Genomic DNA, 12834 nt, shown 5'->3' on the forward strand with positions numbered 1-12834 from the left:
ACCACAAGGAGCTATTTCTTCTCAGCTTTAAAGCAAACTTCACAGTAAAATCAGCAAATGTGAAGGGCCCAGCAAGGGTGTAGTGGTATTCAATCTGACATGGACAGTGGGCAGACTCATCCCACTTTCTCAAACACACACTGCAAGTGCCTATTGAATCAGAAGCATTAGGCATGAAGTATCTTGCATTTATTTACCTTTACAAGTAGATTTCAGGAGACCACAAGAAAAAAAACCATGAAACCTTTGCAGTCTGAGCACAGGTAACACATGCAGCAGGTCCTGCAGGGCCAAACTTGACAAAGCTGTGGTGCAATTTTAACCTTTCTGTGTAAGCCAGATGCTCATGTGACTGTGACTTTAGTTCACACAAAAGAACTCAACACAACAACAATTCTCTTTAAGCATATAACAGTCAAATCTGTAATAAAGTGTAACAATGAGTGCTCCAAGATTCCACCTTCTTCAATAGCAGTCTTCACCTAACTGGTGAAACACCCTCTTGTTGGAGGGCAGAAGAGATGTTTTAGCACAGAAGGCTGCACATGCCATTTGCACAGATTGGATGTTACTGTTAGTGGCCCCAAGGCCCTACAGAACTGAGCAGCTATTAGTAAAAAACACATTCAGTGGCTGGAAAGCCTACTGTAACTCCCTCAAAACTAAACTAAATTAGTTTCAACCAAGCTGAAAACTCAAATGAAATGTGTAAAGGTTCTCTAAACTCCACCCAGAAAAAGACAATGAAACAGCACTGTAAAGCAAGAAAACTTCTCCTGCTAAAAGGACAGGACACCAGGCTGCAGAGGTGTCACTACAGGGCCAGGCTGCAGGTTGTCACACCTTACCTTCCCCATCCCACAGGGAAGGTGGCAAGTCAAAATGATGATACAGTGCAGTTAAATCATCTCCTGATGGCATGCAGAGGTTGATCAGGTAAAGCTGACTGAAGATCTGAGAGCCCAAAAGTTGGGGGATTTCTGGTTGGTTGGCTTTAACCACAACGATTTTGTTTTAGATCTATTTACTTTAAAATTTCCTGGGTTAACTACTATCTTCTTGAGAATATGTGCTCTAATGCTGAGGTACCACTAAGCCACTTGGTCCCAATGTAAAGATAGCTCATGTCATTCTTTGTACCATAAACTCCAGCAAAAATGCTCAGAGCAAGAGTTCAGTTGGTAAAAATCATACAGCTAAGCATTGATGCTAATGTACACCTCAGCTGCCTTAAGACATTTTGTCTTTACTCAATCAGTGGTACTTTCAAAAGCAACAGAAGAGATTTATTTCTTCCTTCTTAGTGCAAAGTTAAGAGTTATGGACCAGCTCAAACCAACAGTTGAAACATGCACCCAGCATGCAAGTGTTCACAAACTGCAAACTCCAACTTACTAGTTGACTCCGAACTCAAAAAGTTCAGAGGGTCTGAAAACAATTAAGGAACAGAAAGTGAAGACAAATTAAGAAATATCAAGAAAACTGATTGGCATGAAAACAGCTCCCTCAATGTACTGCACATACTTTAATTACTCCTTCAGCATTCAGTCATCAGAGCATCAAAAGGTTGAAAAACATACATAGAAGAAGTCTTGCATTTTTGTAAAAATTAATAAATGTTTAAATTCTGGCCTATTTCTACTAAAAAAGACTGATCCTCCAATTTGTCCCATCACCTTATCCCTGTTTTTCCCTTTCAAGGCAAGAGATTTGAATTTTCCTAGATTAGCACTTAACACAAATCCAAGTGTGTCTTGAAATGCCCTTTCAACTCTTAGCAAATACTTGTAGTCCCACTAAACTGAGAAAGGAAATTATACTGATACACAGGGAAAACAAGCATTCATCTGTGTGCCTGGAAAAACTGAATAGCTTCCAGTAAATACTGTAAGCCTGGATCATTGCAAGCCTTTCTTTCCAGTTGTCACATCATGTGGAAACAGTATTTTGGCCTCCAGTGAAGCTATCACATAGTAAAACCACACGGATTCTTTTTGGTTGGTTGGTTGGTTAGTTGGCTTTCATTCAAAAAGCTATCAGTATTTTCCTCTGTCCAAATCTAAAGGCTGTCAATAACAGCACAAAAGACTGATCATATACAGATACCTGTAAAAAGAACTGATTTTTACATGGCTAGAATTATCAGTTTGTCAAAAGGAAATTAGGATTAGGGTAAGTGGCTGAGAAGTCAGGTTTGATCTCTTCTACTCTTCCTTAGCTTTGTCTAAAAGGGCCCCCCAGGCTCCTGGGAGTTCAGAAATATCACTTACATAGACGAACTCTTCAAAGCTAATCTTCCCATCTTTATTCTTGTCACCATCGATCATGAGCTTCTGGATGATCTCTCTCACTTTGTAGCCAGGGAGAGGCAGGCTGGCCTCCTTGAACAGCTCGTGCAACTCGTAGTCACAGATGAACCCATTGCTGTTGAGGTCTGAGGAACAGAAGAGGCAGCAGGAGGTTTTAGAAATGTGCCTGTACCTGACAGAACTGACCCCAAATAGCCAAAACATGACCTCCCATGTCCAAGGGTTTTATGGGGACCTGCTGAATCCATGCAGGGCATGGGCACACAGCAGGATGGCCACATAAAAATATCAAGGAGTACATTGTTCAAAGGACACCCGTAGGAACCAAAGGCACACAGTAAAAACACACAGCACATCCTCAGAGAGTGCCCCAGCACAAGTCCTCCAGCTCTAGGCAGCAGCAGCTTTGAAACAGGGCTGACCACGATGACTCTGGGCACATGTGACCAGTCTGGTGTTAAAGTTTCACAACAGAACATCTGTATTTTCATAAACAATCTCCAGAATGTCTCTTTTTATGTCTAAATACCACAGCCTTTGCATGTTAAAAACAGATAGTCATGAAACAGCACCTCTTATGTTCTGAACTAAAAGCACCAAGTCAGCTCTGCAGTTGCATTTTTATCATGTCAATGATATTCTCCATTTAACACTGACAGCAAGCTGCAGATAATTTATTGCTGCCCAAGAATGCTCTGCCAGGACATTTGCTTTCACAGCCTATCACCAAGCCACAGCAGCACCATGTGTTTAGTGAGATAGTGTCACCTACTAGACTGAGGAAGAAAACAAGAATCTAGTGTGACACTGGAGCTTTGCACACAACAGATCCCAGCCTCTTTGGGGACATCATCACATCTGCTGACCACACATGGCAAATCCAGCATCCCCAGACCTTCTTCAGGCAAGTGAGGTTTTCCATCACTGTGGACAGGCAGGGGCTGGGTGCCTCCTTCCCCAGGCTAAACCACACATGGCAAATCCAGCATCCCCAGACCTTCTTCAGGCAAGTGAGGTTTTCCATCACTGTGCACTGTGCACAGGCTAGCCAGGATGAGCAGAGCGCTGCTCACAGCAGAGCTGGCACACAGATTTCAGCAGAGCAGGGTCCACAAGCAGACAGAGCATTTGAAGTGGTTGTACAGCCCAGATTCACACCTCAAGACATAAGTAGGACCCTCCAGCCCCCAGGGCATGTTGTGCTGCTACCAGACAGAGCATTTGAAGTGGTTGTACAGCCCAGATTCACACCTCAAGACATAAGTAGGACCCTCCAGCCCCATCTTTGGGGAGGCAGGGATTCAGGGCATGTTGTGCTGCTATTGGCTCAGTAACAGGATGCTGAAATCCCATTGCTGTAGGCAAGTACTACAGACAGCCCAGGGAAGTTAATTTAGTGCCTGAAGAGCTGCACCAGCCCCAAAATTTGGTTTTCTTCAAGAGGGCATCTCACCACAGCCACTGGGGTCAGTATTTATGCTGGAAGGGAGATACTTTCAAGAATAAAGAAAACAATCAGAATAGCTCTAAGGTCCAGTTTTGTTGGTTTTTTTTGTTTGTTTGTTTGTTTGTTTGTTTGTTTGTTTGTTTGTTTGTTTGTTTGTTTGTTTGTTTGTTTGTTTGTTTGTTTGTTTGTTTGTTTGTTTGTTTGTTTGTTTGTTTGTTTGTTTGTTTGTTTGTTTGTTTGTTTGTTTGTTTGTTTGTTTGTTTGTTTGTTTGTTTGTTTGTTTGTTTGTTTGTTTGTTTGTTTGTTTGTTTGTTTGTTTGTTTGTTTGTTTGTTTGTTTGTTTGTTTGTTTGTTTGTTTGTTTGTTTGTTTGTTTGTTTGTTTGTTTGTTTGTTTGTTTGTTTGTTTGTTTGTTTGTTTGTTTGTTTGTTTGTTTGTTTGTTTGTTTGTTTGTTTGTTTGTTTGTTTGGGGTTTTTTTTTTGTTTTTTTGGGTTTTTTTTACCAAATTGTGGAGGTCAATTTACTTTTAATGAGGATTCTGTGCATTTTAGGTTTCACAGCAGTGTCCCAGCAATAGCTCTAAGGTCCAGTTTTGTTGGTTTTTTTTGTTTGTTTGTTTGGTTTTTTTCTTTACCAAATTGTGGAGGTCAATTTAGTTTTAATGAGGATTCTGTGCTTTTTAGGTTTTGTTTCACAGCAGCAGCATGTTTGCACCACCATTCCAACTGTCCTCATTTTCCAAATCCATATGGGAATATGGGATTTTAAAATTGTTTTTATCAGTGAGCAAGAAAGTGAAACTGCTCAGTGGCAAGTATCTGAAGTAACCAGAGTAAACCTGTACTCCCTCCTACACCCCAGTCTCTGTGTCTCAGACGAAGGAAGAGCATCAGTTCCAGTGGAATAATCAATACACTAAACTACTTCATGAAAAGTCAGTGTTTACAATAGTGCTGAGGAAATAAAGTGGTTTGGGGCAATGATTAATAATAATAGGCTGCTCTCTGGCCCTCAATTTTAGAATTTCATTCTGAAATAATACAAGCTTACAAAGGAAAGATTTATTAACAGTCCAGCCTGAGATGTCATGAGCAAACTATTTCCCCTCTAGATAAATCACAGCTTCTTCTATTACAGTATTTTTATTACTGAATCTAACTGTACAATATGCATCTTTTCCCCTCCTTACAGCCAGTGAGGAAAATAAGTCAAGAAGGGATTTCCTAATCTCCAGGGCCTATGACCCTAAAATAAAACTTTGCTTTCACCCTCAGCCTGCAGCCAAGTCCCTTGCTTTTGCCTGTGCCTGACTGAACCAACCAAAATCCCTCAGCATGCTGCCAAATTAAGCAGGTACATCCAAAAACATCTGTTCACCACTTCTTCCAATCAATCCACCACCTAAGTTTTACAGCTACCCAAATGTTAAAGTAGATGCAAGCAGCAGGAAAAGGACAGAGACAAATAAGACTTCAAAATATAAATTATATCCTTGATAGGATCCAATTTTGATTCAGATTTGGTAAAGGTTTTCCCCTTGACATATCTAGGTTAAGCACTCAAAAGTGTTTCTGTTTCAGCCTTTCAGGTGCCCTGTCTGAGCCTATTCAGATGCAGAAGGGATAAAACCTTACATGGTATTTAATGAGGCAGAAGCCTCTTAGGTGAGACATCAGGAAGCTGAGATCCAAAGTCTGCAACTCCAATAAAGACACATGGATAAAAGGATGCTGAAACCTATTAAGATCTTGGTTCTACATATGAAGCCCTGCAGGGCAGGTATGAGGAATTTACTCCAAGCTAGGTCAACATCTGCCCAGTTTGGTTTCATTCACTCCTGCAATCAGCATCTCCCCAGTCTTCCAGGTGTGCTTAGCTCAAAGATTTACCTTTGCTCACAATAAATAAATAAATAGCTCTGCCACACAAAGAGCCACTGAAATGCACACTCACAAGGGAGCTCACATAGGTCAGCAGCAAGGCACAAAGCAAGATTTTGCCCATCAGGAAAGGCTGAACTGGGCTCAGACAGACAGCACAAAATCAAGTATGAAGGACACACTAACTCACTCAAAACCTTTAATTCTCAGGACTCGGGACCCTGCAACCCTTAACAATATCCCAAACACCCACTTGTACGAGCTACTCTGCCATAGTATTCTGGGAAAAAAATTAATCACTGATTTACTTCACAGAGTAAAAGGGCACCTATGTGCCAGACACTTGGGAGTGGGAAATACAAGGAAATCAGGTCTGTTAGTTTAACTGTAAGACCACACACCAAGTTTTGCACTGAAGATGCTCTCATTTCAAGTTTTAGCTTCTTGGCCACAGAAGGGCAGATCTGAGTATTAAAACTGCTGGTTTTACCATAAAGTGGTGCTGGCCTGTGGTTCTGGCTTGGTAGAAGAGTCAAGTAGTGATTGACTATGAGATGGAAAATAGACCTGTTCTTAACATGTCAACCAGCCTGATCTGACAAATAAACCTGCAACCCTTATTCCACAGGGCAGCTGCTTCCCTTCCTACTGTCTCTGTTCCCCTTCTGGCATCAAATGTACAAAGAAGCAGCATTAAAAAAAAAAACAAAAAAAAAACAAAACACCAAAAAACTCCACCTCTGCAGTACCAGCCAGTTCCAAAACTATTTCCAGCATCACTGCAGGCCCACCATATGGTGCCATGCTGGATGTCCTGCAACAGGCCCTGCCTTCAGACAGAACTCTAACAAAACCTGAGCTGGTATTCAGCAGCTGAAGAGGCTGTCAAAATAGAAGCTATCCCAAATGAAATCGTTCGGCTGCCTGCCCAGGATTACTAATGGAAGAAAGCAAAATTGTTTTAACAGACAAGCTACAGCCTGGATTCATTATAGTCCGCCTGATGGAAAGGAAACTACAGCGCATCTGAAGTTTCCTATTTCTACTGAAAGATGCATGCATGCCAGCGTGCTAGGGCTGGGAAAGGTCACGGCAGCAAGGCACGGCACCTCTGCCATGCACAGGTGGCGCAGCAAAGCCGCAACGAATCCCAAAAGCTGCTTCAAGCTCCAGCTCAGCTTCCTCCCGAGGACTGTACTTAAAATAGCTTAAAATAACAGGATGCAAGAGGGGAAAGTAACCCACACGTTTCCTTTTAAGGACATATGCTCAGCAGGACACGCCAGGATCACAGATCCCTGTTTGCCCTACGCAGACGTTTCGGAGCATTGTTTTACCACCTTGCAGTGCTGAACAAAGTGTTCAGCCCAGTTATGATTTTTGAGTACTTCACGTTTCCAGAAAAGATGCTTATCTCTGCTTATCTTAGAAGGAGGGAGAATGAAGACAAATAAACAAGAGCAAGTTGGTGGATTTTTTTTCTGCCACGCCTCCCCTCTGAAGTGCCCGTGTTTGGCCAAGCACACACACAGGCACCTGTTCCACAGAACAAATTCAGAGATCCAATGAGATCTGGAGTAACCTGTTCTTCTCCCACTAACCTGTGGGTCACTCAAAGCCTAGACAGTTCCAGTGCCCCACTAATTACTGTTTTCAAACATTACAAAGCTTTTCCCCCCCCACTGCTCTTTACCACTGGACCAGTTCCAAGATAACTGCCTGTAGGATGGTGGGAGCTGCTTGTCTTGCTATAGCTGGCTTTGGTGATGACCTTCAACAGTGGCTTCTCACCTGTGACTGTTTTAATAAGCAGCAGGATGCCTGTGGGACTCATGCCTTTTGCCGGCTGTCAGACAACAGCACATCAGTTGCATGGGAGAGAGGAAATACCTTCAAGTGGCATGGAAGTGGTGACAGAACACACAGTCACACACCTCACTGCCTTCCAGCATCCCCAGATGTCTCAGTCCAGTCGCAGACAGAACAGCTGGTCAAACACACACAGTCACACACCTCACTGCCTTCCAGCATCCCCAGATGTCTCAGTCCAGTCCAGCTGCAGACAGAACAGCTGGTCAAACACACACTTTTAAAGCCCCACCAACATACCCATCCAGAGCAGCACCTTGCCCCATGCTGGAGTTAAAGCAGGTCTCCAGGAGCCCAACCAGCTGTGCACTGGAGCAGGGCACATCTTGGTGAGCAGAAATCACCCTGTGAAACATTTCTTCCTCCCTACATCTCCTTCATGACATCCTAGAAGCCAAGCAGCTGAGTTTTGCTATAACCATGGTTCTCAGCTGTGCTCCAAATCTTTCAGATAGCAGGGATATGAAAAACAGGCTTCATTTTACACAGCAGTCCTGTTTCTGTTCACATTCACTGAAGATGCTATTAGAAGTTCACAGTGAAAGGCAGTCACCCAGCCAGTGACCAGTTCTGTATCCCAGGGCAAACATGGCTCCTTTAGGCAAGAATAAAGGGGATGACAGCATTAAAGACACTCCTGACAGGTGTGTCCCACATGCTTGCGGGCTCTACCATGCCTAAAGGACACAAAACAAGGCAGTTGAAAAGAACTAGCAGATCCTATCTCATTTGTGGGTATGTCCAGGATAATTAGCACATTTGTCATTAATATTAAAGTTCTAACACTGCCATTATAATTTAAAACCAAACAGGGACCCACATCCTGAGCAGGATGAGCTGGTTTCCTACACCAAACCAGGATTTGACTTGCATTTCTCTGTGTTTCCAAACTACTCTTGATCATTTCCCCCACACTAATGACAAAAAGCCACCACATTCCAGAGAGGTTAATAATTTTAAATGTATCCAAGGACAGAACAGGCTGCCTACATCTCAGCCTTATTGAGGCACATTAGACAGAGAGAAACACTATGCTTCCCCCCAAGGAACATCTCCCTCTCTGGCAGATCACTTCTACCTGCTGCAAAAGTCTTGAGAAGAGCAAGAGAGGAGAGGGAACTCCTTAAAATGCAAACTTGCTCCAAGTTCCAACAGGAGTTAGTGCTCCATGAGAATCAGTTGCCTCTGAAATTCACATTTCTCTCTGCAGACTGGAAATTCTGAACAAATGAAAGTTCTCGCAGCCGCCCTGCCCTAGAGGGTGTACCACCCAATACAGATAAGAGGCAACTATGATTTTATATATATAATCAGTGCTCAAGTGATGCCCATGTCCAGTTAGGAAAACAAAATGCTGGCTCTCTCTGCCTGTGCAACTTGATCCTGGCCAGTGCCAGTCCCGGGTGTGGTTCCCAGCTGCACACACTGACCTCAGTCCCCCAGTCTGTGCTCCAGAGCCCATCCCACCCCTCCCTGCTGGGTCTCTGACCCTTCAGTAAGCCATATCAAGAAACTAAACCAACAGAAAACCATTTTTTCCATTATGTCAGTTTTTTGCCCATTTCAGCTTCCTGAAGCAGCCTGCCAGAGGCTCCTGTGATGCCAGCACAGGGGGAAAGCTGGGAGGCAGGAGGAGCAGCCCCTGGAGAGGCTGAGCAGCCCCTGGAGCTCAGCAGAGATGGAGCCACCAGAGGGCAATGGAGGTGTGCTCAGCACAAGGCATTGATCATCACCACAAGCTGCTCCATGAGGCCAGGTAAACAAATTACCAGTTTTGCTTGCAAGCCCCAAAATGCACCTGCACTGACCATGCACACAGCTCAGCCAATCTGCCAAACCAACACGGCCAGAACCAAGCACAGGGCAAGCCCTGAAGTGCTGCCAAGGCCAAAGCAGTGCAAAACCTGTTTGGATATTTCTTCTGCCATCAGGAAGCAACAAAGCCCACCCTGGAGCAAGAGAGCAAGGCTGTCTGCCAGCGCTCCCTGACAGCCAGACTGAGTCCCTGCCTTTGTGCTCCTTGGCCAAAGTGACAAGCCAGAAGCAACAAAGCTGCCAAGGGACTCCTTGGCACGAAGACAATCATGAGAGCAGCAGAATGCCCACATCCTGCTGGCACTGCTACTCATCAGAGGGGTGGCATAATCCAATTCAATATGCAGCAGACAGGAGCAAGGTGCCCTCCTTGATGTGACTCACCAACTTTAGCAAAAGCCTCCTTGAGTTCCTCCAGCTCATCTTTGGAGATTTGCATGGTGCTGGCCATCTCATGAATTTAGGGAGTACCTAAAGAGAGAAAAAGAACACTGTATGAAACCAGGCTGCATTCAACAACACACAGTTTCCAACAGGAGCATAGCAACAATCAGTACCAGTGTCACCACAGTGCCTGGAACTACGTTTATTTTTCCATAAGAAAACAGATGTGTCAAACTCAGAGATGGGAAATACACTCTTTAACAAGTCAAAAAGCCCATTAGCCTTGTCAATAATTAGCTCTGTATATTATTTTATGACTGCACATATTAAGGTATGGTGTTCTGCACATATTAAGGTACCTGCTGTCAGTGTATTCTGTAGGTCAGAACTCGCATCTCCAGAGATTTTCCACAACTTTGAACAAAGTCAGAACCCAGTGTCAAAATATTAATGGAGAGCACACAGCTACCAAACCCAAATAAAAGATTCTGAACAGTATATGAAGAGGGTCTTTTGGCACAAAGTAGTATACCTGGTACTGTTTGCAGAAAGGAAATAGTTTGTTCTTCTGCAAGAAAGCTGTTTGAATCAACCCCTACTTGTTTCCCCAGAGACAGACTCCCAGAAAACTGCAAGGAACAGGCTGTTTGCAATAGCCACTGTTTCCCTGAATGGCAGAAGCACCATGAGCAAGCACACAAGAGCAGGCGTGAGGAACAGAGAAACCGCGAGTTCGCAGAAACTCCACTTGGATCAAATCTGCTTGGGGTTAAGAAAGGGAGAGGATGAAGCACAGAGTTCCTCCACCCATCTGCCATCATGCTCCTTTCCAAGAGCTGAGGAGGTGCCACCCAGCCAGCCTGGACAGGAGGTATCACCACAGGGATGGGAGAAAGTCAGACACCTACGCACATCCCCATCCCAGACGTTCGTGACAGGGCACCGGATGCCCCGGTGGCACTGTGACCATGAGAGAGCAGTGACTGATGCAACAAGGAACAGAAACACAGGCACTGATAAGCACAGTCTAACACCACTGCTAGCTCTAGCTCAGGGGCTGTAATGGGGATTTAGGCAGGCTTGGTGCGACTCCAAATGAGAGTTGCATCCCAGGATTTTCCAGCTCCCACATTGTTCACTACAATCCTGAAGCTGAGAAATAAAAGGTTCCTCCTCTGCCTATGGGAACAGACACAGCTGCCTCCTCCTTTGTAAGCAAAAGGATGAGGGGTGGATTGAGGTTTACAGACTGTCAGAAGGCAGGATCCTGAACAGGCTGGCTCTGGCTCAAGGCTCAAGCAACAAGAGGCTCAGTTTAACAAATACCTGTGCTCTGATTAGCAACCTTCTTTTGTCTGAGACTCCCAGCTGCCTTCACAAGCACTCACACAAGTTTGCCTGTAGCTGTAAATATTCATTTTCTGTAACACTTCACTCAGTCTGGAAAGAATGAAGTTGTTAGAGATGAGAGCAATGGGCAGGTGTGGCAGCCTGGGAAAGCAGCTCAGACAGGTGCTCGCAGCAGAGAAAGTCAACAAGGGTTGCATCACTGCAGAAACATGAAGAAAAGCACTTCAGACCCCACCTCCCAGCATCAGCAGGCACAACAAGATGTTGAACAGTCAGTAAAAGCCACCAACAGCAAGACAACAAACTTGATTGGGCTCAAGTTGAAAAAATGGAGCAGAGGAAGAATCATGACAAAGATGCATCGGACTGACAGAGATAAAAAAATAAATCTTCATAAAAGTATTTTTTTTTTCCTGTTTCACAGTAAAAAGGCTAATTGACCAAGGCAATGTCACCATGCAGGTCCCTGCAAGATGCAGGAATGCTGTGTGCAGCACTGACTGTCTTGCTTGATGTTCCACCTGGGATCTGTCTCCATTCCTGGAGCAGCCCCTTCCCTGTAGCACTCCCAGGGGTGCCTCAGCCAAGCCTCAGTGCCACCAAAACCTGGCTATTTCCAGGGGATAAAGGAGTTGCTTAGCAAGAAAATCAGCTCTGAGCAGGCTTGTTGCATGATACAAGCGATGGATTTCACAACTGGCAGAAACACCTGGAGAATGCTACCAAGAACAGAGCCAGATTTGGCTATGCAGGCAGGTGGCATGGGCTGCCAGGCAGGAGAGGCTGAGCTACAGACTGAAAATTCAGCCAAGTTCTGCCCTCTTCCTAATTCTCATTTGCACCAATTCATTTTCAAACCATGAGGATTTCCCTTAAAAAGGAATTTCTTAAAGAATCATTACCTAACCACTTAATTGGAATTTAATTTGCCGCTGACTATCTCTAACACCTTTAACACCAAAAGAAGCAGCAAACACCACCATAAGCTGACTTTTTAAAAATGCTGCTCTGTTTGCTTTATCAGGTAAGAATTATGCTCTAGTATGCCCCATGGTTGTATGGGTCTTGACTTTAAAAAACCCATAGACCCCCATTTGTATGGGTCTTGACTTTAAAAAAAAAAAAATTTTCCTTCCAGTCCCCAGACTGTTCAGCTCAGCCCATAAAACAGGTTTCACTCTCACTTTTTATAGTACCACTTCTTCCTTCTGTTTCTCTGCTTGAGAGGAGGGAGGGAGAATTCAAACCAGCAGAGAAAAAGCAGACACCTGACCTTGTCAGGGCTGTCTGTGAAGGGGAAAGGTGATATAACAAAACAGTCTATGGAAAGGTTAGTGAGCCACAGAGTTAACAGCTCCCAAAGCAATTGTACAGAGCTTTTCTGCAATGAAGAGGTATTACAGCATCACTGGGACTCTGGGCTGGGGGGCAGGGGAGCTCTTCTTTTTATTGTTATGTGGGGGTTTTTATGTTTGTTTGTTTTTAATAGCTGAGTCTAGGGCATTCAGAATCGTGTTTTTCATTCAGCTGCATTTTTAAACAAGAGGCTTTGTCTTGTGGGACATAAAAGGCCCTTTTATCACACTGGCACAGGGATCACACATCAGCTGCCTCACTGGAAGCCCTGTGGGGACACACCACGCCGCTCACGCCTGGCCATGTCACACCCACTCCTGCTGCAAGCAGGGTATGGCAGGCAGAGGCATTCAAACATCCACCCTAGAACAAGAGAAAAGTTTTAGTCTGGTGGCTGACAGCCCATGGGTCAATGCACAGATAA

The 12834-nt window shown here is 44.3% G+C and overlaps 1 protein-coding gene across 3 annotated transcripts in view; it reads right to left on the reverse strand.

Moving 5' to 3' along the window:
- PLS3 (plastin 3) overlaps nt 1–12834 on the reverse strand; it is a 50166-nt gene that overhangs the window by 11502 nt on the left and 25830 nt on the right. For all 3 annotated transcript variants that reach the window (XM_039717300.1, XM_039717301.1, XM_039717299.1), the window contains exons 2-3: nt 9705–9791; nt 2271–2434 (exon numbers count right to left, since the gene is read on the reverse strand). In XM_039717300.1, the coding sequence (XP_039573234.1) occupies nt 2271–2434; nt 9705–9771 (231 nt within the window). In that variant the 5' untranslated portion in view covers nt 9772–9791. The remainder of the gene's footprint in view (nt 1–2270; nt 2435–9704; nt 9792–12834) is intronic.

This window comes from Passer montanus, unplaced genomic scaffold (genome assembly GCF_014805655.1).
Source record: "Passer montanus isolate IOZ18808 unplaced genomic scaffold, ASM1480565v1 scaffold38, whole genome shotgun sequence".
NCBI lineage: Eukaryota > Metazoa > Chordata > Aves > Passeriformes > Passeridae > Passer > Passer montanus.